Raw genomic sequence first — 14,177 nt, 5'->3', positions numbered from 1 at the left:
ACATAGAGGGATTCACAACCGGCAATCTGAGGAACAGTGGCCTCCCTCGGCTCTAGATCTTCTTTAATGACAACCGCCACCCCCCCCCACCCCTACCTTGGACCCTCGGCTGATGAAATGCTCGGAAACCTGGAGGGCACAGCTCAAGGAGGGGAACCCCCCCCTCCGGACCCAACCAGGTCTCTGTAATACCCATAAGGTCCGCGGACTCCCCCTGAATAAGATCGCAAATCAGGGGGCTTTATTAGCCACGGACCGGGCATTACATAACATCAACCGAAGATCCAGGCTCTGAGGATCATGGCCGCCTGAGGAACAGGTAGGGACTGAGGGGCCGGAGCACGTACTACTATTGAGCAAGGTACCACATATACGGTACTGGTGCATTTTGTTTTTTTGGCCTAAATGTAGAACCTTACTTTTTTCACTGTTGAATTTCATTTTGTTAGATAGCGCCCAATGTTCAAGTCTGTCAAGATCTTTCTGTAACTGGAGCTTATCTTCTGGAGTGTTGGCTATTCCTGCCAGCTTGGTGTCATCTGCAAATTTGATGAGTTCCCCATCTATCCCCTCGTCCAAGTCATTGATGAAGACGTTGAAAAGTACTGGGCCTAAAACAGAGCCTTGGGGTACTCCACTGCATACTTCCCTACATGTGGATGTAGTTCCGTTGAGGACTACACGTTGAGTGCGGTTGGTCAGCCAGTTACAAATCCATCTGGTGGTGGTGCTGTCTAACTCACATTTTTCTACTTTATCTAGTAGTAGGTTATGGTCTACTTTATCAAATGCTTTACTGAAGTCCAAGTAAATTATATCGACAGCATTCCTCTGGTCTACTAATTTTGTCATTTTGTCAAAGAATGTGATAAGAGTAGTCTGGCATGATCTGTTTTTGACAAACCCATGTTGGCTTTTGGTTATTACTTTGTTTGCTTCTAGATGTTCAGTGATTCGTTGCTTGATTATCTTTTCCAGAATCTTCCCCGGTATTGAGGTCAGACTGATAGGTTTGTAGTTTCCTGGATCTGTTTTTTTTCCTTTTTTGAAGATGGGAACTACATTAGCTCTTTTCCAGTCCTCTGGCAGCTCCCCTGTGCTCCAGGATCTTTGAAAGATATAGTTCAGTGGTTCTGAGATCACGTCTGCCAGTTCCTTCAGAACCTTGGGGTGTTATCCATCCGGTCCTGGTGATTTGAACTCGTCTAGGGTAGACAGGTGTTCACTTACCATTTTCTTCCCTGTTTTAACTTGTGTTTCTAATCTGTTTTTTGTAGTGCTGTTTTTGATAGGTTGGATTGTTTTTTCCTTTTGTGTAAAGACACTCAAAGGGAGGAGGAGGGGCCGGCAAGGCCTGATTCTCTTGAGCCTTCTTCTGATTTGGCAACGCCCCAAGAACAGTTTTGGAGTGATGCAAGACTGTGCAGACGTGACCGGCGCGCGCAGCAGAAGCAGCGTTGGGATAAAGCCAAGTAATGATTGTCATGCAGTGACATCTGCAGAGACTATAAATAGGAGGTGGGACTTCTTGGTTTTTTGTCTTGGACAAAGCAATGAATTTGCGCGGGCAAACTGTATCAATGGAGGGAAGAATATATTCGTGAGTAATTCTGGCCTTATCTATAATTTCCTCGTTATCGCCAGAAACTTGGCAGGCCCGTGGGTAGACGTGGCCAGGACATTTATCTATGTAAATAAATTAGAAGAGAAGGCCTTTGACTGTCTCTTTGTTGGGAGTATTGGGGGAGGGAAACAGAACGGAAACAATGATTAAATGGGCAATTTTTTTTAACTATAATAGAATTGAAGAGATGGGAAAAAATGTGGCATGTAAATGCAAAATTAACTATGTCTGTGGCATTCAAGGAGAACCAGTTGAAGATGTTTTACAGATGGCACCTCCCACCGGCAAGGCTTGCTAAGATGTTCCCAAACAGCTCACCAATATGCTGGAAGTGTAACAAGGTTTACGGAACACATTATCATTTTTGGTGGACATGTCCTGCTGATTTTTTGAAGATGGATATTTTCTAATTAACAATGCAAGGAGCTTTTCCTACTTCATAGATTTTTGTGATAGAATATATGTCGCAATTATAATTGTCTTCAGTAATTTAAAAACAAGATACTAAGTAGCTCCAACAGCATTTGCAGAGGAAGGGAGAAACAGGCAGTTGTTGTGTCATTAGGATTGAAGGATTGTATGTGCATGAATTCGGACCTGTGAAATTGCTGAATGAGAGAACTGGAAAACTAAGAGTGCTTGCTTGTTTGAAAGTTTCTGGCCAGTTGGTGCCTGAGGATAGAGATTGAAGAGAGTGGCCTAAATGTATTTATAGTAATTTGCAGAAGGCCATGCATAAAGAATATCCAGCAACAACTTATTTGTTTGTTCTATATTTTTCATTGATCATGTGATGACCTTGGTGGCTCAGAGATCACCGAGGACTCCAATTATGAACTTCATATATCCTTTTCTCATTCTGGTTTTTGTACCTCCTTGTTTTTATTAAGAATCCAACTTATTTTCCTAGTGGTTGGCTTTGCAAGATACATAAATAATCCAATAACATTTTAATTTAATATATTATGTGAACCCATATGTGGTTAGCTTATGAATCCTGCAATACATCTCTTCCTATAAAATGGGCTAATTAGGTAAATCATGGCTTAATTAAATATGCCATGGAAACAAAGCCAATATGTACTCTTCTTTGAACTGAAGATCCTCTTCTGTTCCAGAATTTCCTGATTTTCATCTTAATTGAAACACTCTGTGTTTTTCAGACTGAACTCTTTGGGGCAGAACATGAAGGGTCAACCAAAGAAAATCATCTCCCAAGTTTCTGAAGAGGGAACCACACTACTGGTTCTTCACACATAAATAAATGCCCTCAGTCTCCTGCTGAGGAATATTTTCCCTGAATAAATCGTTCCTGCTATATGTATTTACATAGCTATTGACAGTAGCCTTAGAATCCTTTCTAAATCAGCTGCAGCAATAGGAGGAAATTAGTGAGCAGGCATTTTTTTCAGATGGCACTTTAGCTGTGAAATGTTCTTTGGAGAGTTTTAACTAAGACTTCCCAGTCTTTTCCACGTCAGGTAAAATCTTTTCTTTTGGTTGTTGTAGAATATAAAGTTGCCTGGATGTACAAAAACAACAAGAATACAAAATAGGATATGTCACTATAAATATTGGCAATAAAGTTAGAGTTACCATTCAAATTTTAAATTCCAGATCCCAGATACATAAGTTGCCCAATTTCACTTTCTTGCTTTACCTTTTCAAGGATCTAATGCAAATGTAATAACTCATTTCACAATTGTCCTTGTGCACTTGATTTGAGTTTTCCATGTTATAGTCACCTTTATGCTAATTTTGCTCATTTGTTATTTTGCTTCTCTCAGTCTCTGCAGTTTTCTCTCTAATTTTATTATGTAACATAATGTCTACCTAATTTCCATCGTTTATAAAATATTTCCTTTTTAAAGGCAATTCCTAGTTGACACTAATTTTATAAAGAATACTTGTTCATAGTTCTTGGGTGAGATCTTTGATTTAAGACCAAGTGTTTGGTACATTGAAAAGCACTTAATATCCTATTCCCAGTACAGATGTACAATATAAACAAACTTTAAAGCCAGTGGCAAACCGTTTTCATATTGTTGTCAATAAAACTATGTAGAGATATTATTTAGTCCGCAGCAGTTCATTCAGATATCTATTCCACTTTGTTGGTATTGTTTTAAAGACATTATCATTTAATTTTAATTCATTCTATTACACTTTAATAAACTTTAATAAACTACAATCATGGCTATATTTTTACAGACATACCACCAGGTCTTGGTAAATAATATAATAGTTAAAGGAATCATCACTGTCATCACTATCATCATTGTTGGATTTACCATGGTATATTGATCCCTTTTTGGAATTGGCCACAGAAATACTCAGATAGTTTAATTGAATGATTTGGCAAATAAATAACACTACGCACATACTGGTGTATTGAGGGGGAAACATTAATTGCTCAGTTGATTAAAGATATTTCTGTCTTTAATTTGAGTGAGTGAGTGAGAGAGTGAGTGAGTGAGTGAGTGAAAGTTAAAGAGGAAGTTCTCATGGGAATTCTGTTTTTATATATGTAATTATATAATACAAAGATATGGAAAAATTCATATCTGTTAGAAAAGAATCACATCCCAGCATTTAAGAGATACGATTTCAAAGATAGACACAAAAGCCTCATGGGGTCTTACAATCAGGCATCTATTTTGCTTCATCCCCATGAGGTCTCTTTTCATCTTCAACACAGATGGCAACATAGTCAGTTGATGGATAATATGCAATGTCTCACTGCAACTTCTGTGACTTGGCCATTCTGTCACTATATATCAAATTGGAGGAAATGGAAGAGAAGAAAGATGTGCATAGTTTGAAAGAATTTAGTTCCAAAGACAGAATTAAAAGCATACTGCAAATGTCATTTAGTTTTCACTTTGGGATAATGTCCTTCTCATACATGAATTCCAGTTTTCTTTCTCTGGTAAGAGTTGGAACAATTAAAAAGCCCAACTAGAACTTTATAGTTTAGCCAATACATTACAAAACTCCAGTTAATGTTCACAACAAATGAACTAGCAAACAAAATATATCTGGCTACGGCTAACCTCCTTCCCAGGCTGAAGGAAATCAACAACTGGCAGATGACCTGATAGTGTTTTACTGCAGGTTTGAAAGGAAACTACAGCTACCTATCTCCACAACCCCCATCTCAGACACACCAATAACAGCCAAGCCTCCTATCTGTATACTGCACAAATAAAAAAGAGGGCTGTGAAAATATTTACAGACCCCTCGCATCCTGGACATAAACTGTTTCAACTCCTACCCTCAAAACAATGCTATAAAGCACTGCACACCAGAACAACTAGACACAAGAACAGTTTTTTCCCGAAGGCCATCTCTCTGCTAAACAAATAATTCCCTCAACACTGTCAAACTATTTACTAAATCTGTACTACTATTAATCTTCTCATCGTTCCCATCACCCATCTCCTTCCACTTATGACTGTATGACTGTAACTTTATTGCTTGTATCCTTACGATTTATATTGATATTGATTGTTTCCTGATTGCTTATTTGTACCCTATGACTATCATTAAGTATTGTACCTTATGATTCTTGATTAACGTATCTTTTCTTTTATGTACACTGAAAGCATAAGACAAGACATACAAGACAAATTCCTTGTATGTCCAGTCACACTTGGCCAATAAAAAATTCTATTCTATTTTATTCTAACCTGTTTATAGTTCAGTGGATATTCTGTAAATCCAGAAATGTGAGTTAATTAAAAAAATAATGGTTCTTATACAGTAACCACAGTTGAATGTATCCTGCGAAATACACCATATTAAAATTTTATTATCCAAGAAGGTTCTCCAAGGACTGCTTTGTTCACTTCATTATGGGTTTTTATACATAGTAGTTTGAAATTTGGGCCCTATTGAATCAGGCACTGAGTAGGTCCTTCCAGAGAAAGAAGTTGGCCATCCTGTTGGCAATATTCATTTCAAGCCTGGTCATATCATGCCGGAGAGCTGGTGATCGAATTATATGGTTTCATGTTGCGATAGTAAATGTAATGAGTGTTTGGAACAAAAATATATTCATCCATGATTTCATGGTGGATATGCAGGTATCACTAGAGATTGGAGTGGACAAGGGTGATGGTTTACCTTCCAAGTTTCAGGACCTTCTGGAATCTTGATACCAAGCCTTTGATCTGTTTGTGTATTGGAGCAGGGAATTGATCTTCAAGGAGACCTTATCTGTGATCAAGGACTGTTCTTTAATTTAAAGTTTAAAGTCTCCTTGAAGATCAATTCCCTGCTTGAGATCCTGCTGATGCTCACCAGGAAGTTCTACTTTTGCACTCAGTCTCCAGGTATTAGAGATCCTTATTCTGTTGATGTTGGGGGATTAAACCTTTTTATTCAAACTAATAAAGCCATTTAGAGAATTTGAATACATACTTGGTATATATTTTAATTGTACATAAATTATTCAGAAATGTATAAATTATAACTGCAATCATTTTTTAAGAAGATAGGCGAATTAGGTACTAAAAATATAAAAAAAAAATTCATGGGTCCTTTTCAAAAATTAGTCATAAAACGCATTTAATGGTCATCATATGTCATTTAATATTATTAATACTATTACATATTAAAAACAAGGACAATGTGTTAGAGTGATTATCAAGACAAATTTTCCTTTTTATTCATGTGATACAATGTCTAATTATTAAAAAAAATGGGAATACAGTATTTCAATAAATTGCATTAATTGTTAAAGCATAGACAAACATAGAGAAGGCATAATACTTAGACCTTTTGTCTTTCTTTTATGTAAGGATATGAATTTAAAAAGTAGAACAGGAGTCATTTTTTCATTGTAATTAATGACCACTTAATTTGTAATAGCAAAATATTGGAAACATCTAAAAGCAGCATTTTAAAATAGAAGTTTTTAGTATTTGGTATGGTTTTAATAACAGAAAAATTAGGAAATACCAGAATTTGCAGACTGAAGTTGAACACTTATGAACAAAGAAATCTGTTGTAATACCAGACATGATTTAAGCCATTGAAGCAATTCCTAAAGGATTTCTTCAATGTTTAGAAATATTGACTTTATCAGACCTGAACACTCTAATTTTACAAAAGCCTACCCTGCTTGGAATTACCTATATTCTTAGACACTACCTTACTAATTTTTAGATCCTTGATTAGGATTTGAATTGTTCAGTTTTTCATCAGTTTCAGAATGTGAATCTAACTGTAGATTAATCCCATATAATAATAGTTCATTAATCCCACATGCTGTGTCTTTTAAAAAAATATTTTAATTAAAAATATTTAACATGTACAAAATGTATGCAAGATTAAAGAAAAAATACAGAATGATAAAAAGTAAAAAATAAAGAAAAAAAGAATTATGATTTCCATCCATTCATCTTAATTTTTGCCCTTCTTCTTTAACCCATTTTTAATCTCGTACCTATAAATCATCAATTAAATCTTTTCTTCTTTCAACAAAAGTCCATATAAAGTTTCCAGTTTTTCAAAAAGGTTTTTATCTTTTTCCTCTGACTAGTCATCTGATTGTCAACAACTCTGGCCACCTTACAACAATCAAACAAGAAATTACAATCAATAAAAGATAAAGATAAAAGATGGCAAACTTGATGAAGTGTTTATTTATTTCTTTATTCTCTTTATTATTTTTGTAAAGAACTTGAAACAAAGAGCATAAACACTGCTTCCTCTTCCCCTCCCCAGAAAACATCCTGTGATGTAAGTTGGGTTGAAAGAAAGTGACTGGCCCATAGCCACCCAGCTGGTTTTCATGCCTAAAGCAAGATTACAATTGATAGTCTTTTGTTTTCTAGACCAATGCCTTAACCAATAGACCCAAACTATATAGTCTGACTCTCCCTTGCAGAAGGCCTGGGTGAAGAGCCAGGTCTTCACAGCTGTTCTCCACAAGACAGAACCATGGGTGTCCACATATCAGGAAAACCTGAAGAGACAATATGCTGCTCCACAGAAGATGCATTTCTGGAATCTGAATGGATGACATTGTTTTATTGAAGAAACTCTTAGGACAAGTCTGCAGAATTGAATTAGGCAGGCACAATATATGGGAGACAATTAACCTACATGAAGGGCTTTATAGGTAACAACCAGCACCTTGAATCATTCCCACTAAAAAATTACAACTAAAGGAGCTTGCAAAGCAGAGGTGATAAATAAGCATACTGTGGCTTGACCTTCCCTGCTTACGCTACTACTTTTTGGATCATTTGAAGCATCCAAGTGGTCTTCAAGGACAGTCTCCCATAGAGCATGTATATGCATATAAATAAAATGCATATTTATAAAATACAGTAATAATGAATATAGCTCTATTATTTTAAACAGGAATCCCCCACCTATATTATACTGCCCTGAGTCATTTTGTTTGATAAATAGCTCTATACATCCATGAAATAAAAATAAATAAATAGAAAAATGATTAAAATACATTATGAGACATTATCAAAGATTTAATGCTTGGGATGTGTGTGGGTGGGTGCACGTGTAGTGCTGATTGAAATTTGGAATTTGAGAAATATTAGTATTAATATTTATTTAAGACATTTATATCCACCCAATACAACAATGTTGCAATGTATGGCTGTGAAAGTTGGACCATAAGAAAGGCTGAGCGCCAAAGAATTGAGGCCTTTGAACTCTGGTGCTGGAGAAGACTCCTGCGAGTCCCTTGGACTGCAAGGCGAACAAACAAGTCAGTCCTAGAGATCAACCCTGACTTGATTTAGAAGGCCAGATGCTGAAGATGAAACTCAAATACTTTGGCCATCTAATGAGAAGGAAAGACTCACTGGAGAAGAGCCTAATGCTGTGAAAGATTGAGGGCAAAAGAAGAAGGGGACGACAGAGAATGAGGTGGCTGGATGGAGTCACTGAAGCAGTAGGCATGAGCTTAAATGGATTCCAGAGGATGGTAGAGGATAGGAAGGCCTGGAGGAACATCCATGGGGTCGCGATGGGTCAGACATGACTTTGCAACTAACAACAACAATACAACCAGGGTGACTCTGGGGACCTTAGAAACAGAAAAAACAGAAACAGAAAAGCAACAAAACCTACAAAAATAATATAAACCCACAATACATGTACTAACAATATGCATGAAAAAATAGAATAGTAACATGGTGATCCAAATAGCAGCATCACCATCAATCAATTGGACTCTAGCAACCCAAAAGGCCAGGAAATGAGAAAGATCTTGACAGCCTTTCTAAAGAACAGAAGGTTCAGGATCAACTATATATCAGGAAGGCATTAAAGAGATAGAAGATGTGCCTCCTGGTCCCTCAAGATGCTATTTTTAAATGAAGGGACCTAGAGTGTGTTCCCCCCATCCAAGTGTGTTGGGTGGGCAAGTGCCCTAAAGTGAAAGTGGTCCTTCAAATAACCTACTCCTATGCCATATAGGGGTAAGATGTATCATCTTGTATCTAGTATCATCTTGAATTATACTATGACACAAATTTAATTGAAAGGTAATAATTTCATGTAGTGGTGTCATATTGACATAGTGAGACATGCCCAGATAGCAACTATACATACTGATACATTCTGGACCAGTTATATCATAAGTTCCCAAATGTCTTCAATAGCATCTCCAGGAAGAATATGTTGCAATAATCCAATCAGAAGCAGAGAGTGATCATGAACAGGACTCCCAAACCAAAAAGTAATACAATTGGCACACAAAGTGAAGTTATACAAAGACCTTCTGGCCACACCTGCCACCTGTTCCTTGAGTGGGAGCTCTATTCAAGTGGACCCCTACATTGTGCACTGCGCTTCTCTTCAGCGTCAAAGCCCAAGTTCAATATTTGTTATCATAATCATTTGGTTCAGGGGTGAAATGCTACCAGTTTGGACCAGATCGCCCAATCTGGTAGCAATGACTGTGGGTGGTTCGGAGAACTGGTAGCAAAAATCCCTGCCCCCCCCCTCCATGCCCAGACAAGCCACACGATCATCAGAGTGTGTTTTTTTTTACTTTTACTTCTGCCAAAAAAATGCTTTTAAAACTTAAAAAAAGCCTCTAATGATCGTGTGGCTCAGCTGGAATCATCAGAACCTTTTAAAAACTTTTTTTTTGCAACCTATTCAGCTGAAGAGATTGTAAAAAAAAAATCCTTTTAAAAGGCTCCTCTGGTGATCCCAGCTGATTTGCCGGATCATCAGAACCCTTTAAAAGCATTTTTTTACAACCTCTTCAGTCAAAGAGGTTGTAGAAAAAATGCTTTTAAAAGGTAAAAAAAAAAGTTGGACACAGCCACCCAGTCACATTACACCCCCCACTAAGCCACGCCCACAGAACCGGTAGTAACAAATTTTGCATTTCACCCCTGATTTGGTTGGCAGCACTTTCACTTCTTTTCTTCTAGTTTTAAGCAGTTCAGTTGGCAATTCATCTAGTACTTTCCTATTTGGCAGCTCCTCTATTATATATGATACCTCCTTTATAGTGATTTTTTTTTTAAAAAAATGTGTTTCTCTTTTGTAAAAGGTCTTACTGTAGCCCAGTAACAGTCCCCAACCTTTCCAACTCCACAGATCGGCAGCAGTGGTGATTGGTAGCAGCAGGGGGGGGATGCTTAGAATTGCTTATTTATTGTCTCAAACCTACCTGATAAACCTTTTCCCATTCTCTCCTTACGCCCTGGTTTCTGTCTTCAAATTCATAGAATTGGACCCACTAGCACTGATGATGTTACATAGAATAAAAAAATAAAATTTTATTGGGTTAAAATTTTATTGGGTTATTTATATTTTAATATTTTAATTCGTTTTAAATCTGGCCACTTTATAATATGTTTGTTTTAATTTCTTTTAATATTGATATTGTGATTTTTTACTTGGCTGTATACCGCCCTGAGTCCTTCGGGAGAAGGGCGGTATAAAAATTGAATAAAATAAAATAAATAAATAAAATAGTTTGGGTAAGGAAAGATCTGCAAAAAAACAGCAAGCTCAGAGAGCACCAAGGACCTCTCATTTCAACTCTGAACTACGAGTATTCTCCTTTATAGCTATTGGACCCTTAGTTTCTTACGTGAAATGCTTAGACATTTCTTTGTTGACAGGCTTTAAGAATTTATTCATTTCAATGCAGTCATTGATTATATTATATTATTATTATATTATATTATATTATATTATATTATGTATTATAGCCCTGCATTGTAACCTTTACCCTTTGCTTATATGTATGTAAAATTAAGACACTTAAATCTGAGATAGCTGTAGAAAGTAGGGAACCTAGTATCACACCATAATTATTACAGTAATACTCAAATTCACTATGCTTTCTCATATCTGAAATTTATCAATAAGAACATAAACTGTTAACACCTTTAATTTTGCTTTTATTCCATTAAAGCTGCATTACAGTCTTCCAGTCTTTTATATTTACATTATTTATAATTATTTTTGTTAAGTGCCAGTACAAATGTAACTGATGGTAATCCAGAACAGCCTCATAAAGCATTTGTGTGCATTTTGCTCAGATGTGCAAAATATACATACACACATGCACACATATATTGCACGCAAGGAAACATATATACACTTAATTCAAAGCTTCATAATATAAAACATTTCTATTGAAAGTAAACCATTCCTTTGGCAGCTTTTTCAGTTACAGAGATCTCTGATTTTCAAGTTAGTGCAAATAATGAAATTAAGAGCCTGAGCAATAAAATACAATGAAACAAGATAACACAAATATCAACTAATTCCCTGCATATATTTAAAACAGTTAAGTAGCATATTAGTAGTCATTATATACAAATATTTAAATAAATTGGCTGATTTGAGATATAGGCAGCAAATTTACACATTCAAATAAAATATGTTCCTTTCACAGAGGTTTGAAATATCAAACATATATGAAAATAAAATGTATCTAGTACCAAACATTTATAAATCAAAAAGCACAGAATATCTTCTCTATTGTCTTGGGGCAGATTTCAAGGCACTTTCTCGGCAAATCAGAGTTCAGTGTTAGCAAGAATGTCTGAAAGATCAGTCATCATCGAGGTATCCACCTAATTTAATAATAAATCAATAATGATAGTCAATAGAAAAAGAAGATATGTTATAGAATTATTCCTATATTGTAAAATGACTCCTTCAGACTATGGCTACATTACACAATACTCAATATTCAGCAGGTAGGAGAAACATCACAGATTAAATATGTGTGTAAAGTTAGCACAGAACCAGAATATGAACAACTTTGTGAAGAGCAATCTCTCCTGAATGGGCTTTTTCCAAGATTCACGAATTTGCATACAAAATTTGATATATTTTTTTACATCCTTTTTCCAACCTACATGTAAATTAGGTGACGAGTCCTTTGCTACAATGTCACTTTTTTAATAAGAAGGTTACATATTAGTGCAATATGTAAGTTATAAAATATTTGTTGCTGCAACATCAGCAAATATAATATATCAGTAGTTTCCTCCAATAAATTGTCCTCTTTCAGCTCTGAAATGGTGTAGAAGAAAACTCATGGCATGCAGTGAGAGCATATCAGATACTTTAGTCATTTAAATTGGTTGATAAACTTCAAGGACAATGAAACTTCTGAAATGTCTCCAGAGACAAGTAAAATGTGAACCTGTTTTCAAGTCAAAAGTTAAAATCTCCTGGTGATTACTGTATATGGACACATCCGTGTAGCCCTATTGCAACCATGATGCAGAAATGGTTTATTAATGCTTTTTTTCCAGGATGGTGCTTTCTTCAGGTTGTTATTATAGCCCCAGTTCTAAATTTCTTAGATCAGGGGTCTCCAACCTTGGCAACTTTAAGACTTGTGGATTTCAACTCCCAGAATTCCTCAGCCAGCAAAGCTTCTGGGAGTTGAAATCCACAAGTCTTAAAGTTGCCAAGGTTGGAAAGCCCTGTCATAGATGGTTTTCAATTCTGCTTAGGCTCCAAGATAGCCAAAATCAGCTAAATAGTAATATTTAGCAGGGCTTCTCCAAAGTTAGGCCCTTACAATGCAGATCAAAATTAATTTGCCTAATAACTCCTCTAATCCATCTCACACTATGTCTGATCATTGAAAAAGCTGTATGTCATTTTTCCACAGTGTATGTATTAGTTCTGACAGAGCCATACATGAGTCAACGAGTTTGAAGACAGTTATGTTAGAGTGTTTTAGTAGATTGCAGGATAGTTTCCAATCATAGCAAGGGTGCTTCAGTTAAAAAAACAACAACAACCCTGCTATGAGGAATAAATAGACCCTGGTTCACCCCCTCCTTAAAAAAGTCATCTCCCACCTGTCTGGACAATTTCCACCCACTTCCATCTTCCCTCTTTAGGAAAGATGATACAGAAGATGGATTGTTTGGCAGCTTCAGATGATCATGGAGGAAACAGATTATCTAAACCCCTTCCAGTCAAGTTTCAGGCCTGGTTGTGAAACAGAAACAGCATTGGTACATTTATGGATAATCTCTGGCGAGAGCAGGATAGGCATAGTGCATCCATCTTTGCTCTTCTTGACCTCTCAGTGGCTTACAATACCATTGACCATGGTATTCTTTTGGGCTGGGTACAGAGGGAAGTCTGGTCCATAGCATCTTCTTTGAAGTGTGCTCCAGGGCTTGGTATGCTCTCCATTCCTTTTTAATCTCTACATGAAGCCACTGGGTGATATAATTTGCCATCATGGGATGAGGTACTGCCAAACATACCAATGATACTCAAGTTTACATCTCCATCCCAGGTGACCCATGTGAAGCTGTCGCAGTGCCTGGAAGCTGTAGAGATCTGGATGGGGGAAAAGACTATGGCTGAATCCTAGTAAAACCAAGTGGTTTTGGGTGCATGGAACTTCTGGTTCCAGGACTTTAACTGGATTCATGACTCATGTACGATGAGCATGCAATATTAACATTGAATCTTTAGAAGTTTATAATCTCTGAACACTGGTATGTTAGTGAATCGAATTCAGAAGCATATAGGTAATTATTATTTTCACTGTGATTAAACCATGAAGGCAGCCATCACCATCTCCTTTTCGTTTGTTATCAGCTTATTGTGTTCTATGCATTTTTTAAAAAAAAATCATGATATAGAACAGGGGTGTCAAACTCGCGGCCTGCAGGCCAGATGCATCATGCACTGGCCACACCCATGCCCATTTTAGCGAAGAGGGGAAAAGTCATGATGCATCATGTGATGACACCATGATGATGCACATTTGACACCCCTGATATAGAACTATGTCAAGTTGGCTCCCATATAGACTTTTATGATGCACACATAAAATTAACTGGAACTACTATAAGAAAAGATATAGAGAAGCCAACAATATTCAGTATAAACAATTTGTTCTGACTATTGATTGGTTTCTGATAAAAATAGTTAAGATGATCCAACTAATTATTTGTCTATTTAAAGTTTAAATAAATGCTTACCTAATTGTCTTCCTATGACTGTGTGCACAGTGGACTCATTGCCAACCTTGTCAGCAATCTTGCACATCTTTTATAATCTA

At 36.5% G+C, this 14,177-nt stretch overlaps 1 protein-coding gene across 2 annotated transcripts in view; it reads right to left on the bottom strand.

Annotated features, from left to right (window-relative positions):
- Window positions 1-10,811: 10,811 nt before the first annotated feature.
- Window positions 10,812-14,177, bottom strand: part of ALKAL1 (ALK and LTK ligand 1) — a 43,779-nt gene continuing 40,413 nt past the window's right edge. Inside the window, exons 5-6 of one of the 2 annotated variants that reach the window (XM_058176789.1) lie at window positions 14,098-14,174; window positions 10,812-11,706 (exon numbers count right to left, since the gene is read on the bottom strand). In XM_058176789.1, coding sequence (XP_058032772.1) covers window positions 14,110-14,174 — 65 coding nt within the window. In that variant the 3' untranslated portion in view covers window positions 10,812-11,706; window positions 14,098-14,109. The remainder of the gene's footprint in view (window positions 11,707-14,097; window positions 14,175-14,177) is intronic. The other variant, XM_058176788.1, reaches the window with a different exon arrangement.

This window comes from Ahaetulla prasina, chromosome 3, assembly GCF_028640845.1.
Source record: "Ahaetulla prasina isolate Xishuangbanna chromosome 3, ASM2864084v1, whole genome shotgun sequence".
Taxonomy (NCBI): domain Eukaryota; kingdom Metazoa; phylum Chordata; class Lepidosauria; order Squamata; family Colubridae; genus Ahaetulla; species Ahaetulla prasina.
This window is presented reverse-complemented; position numbering and strand designations above follow the sequence as displayed.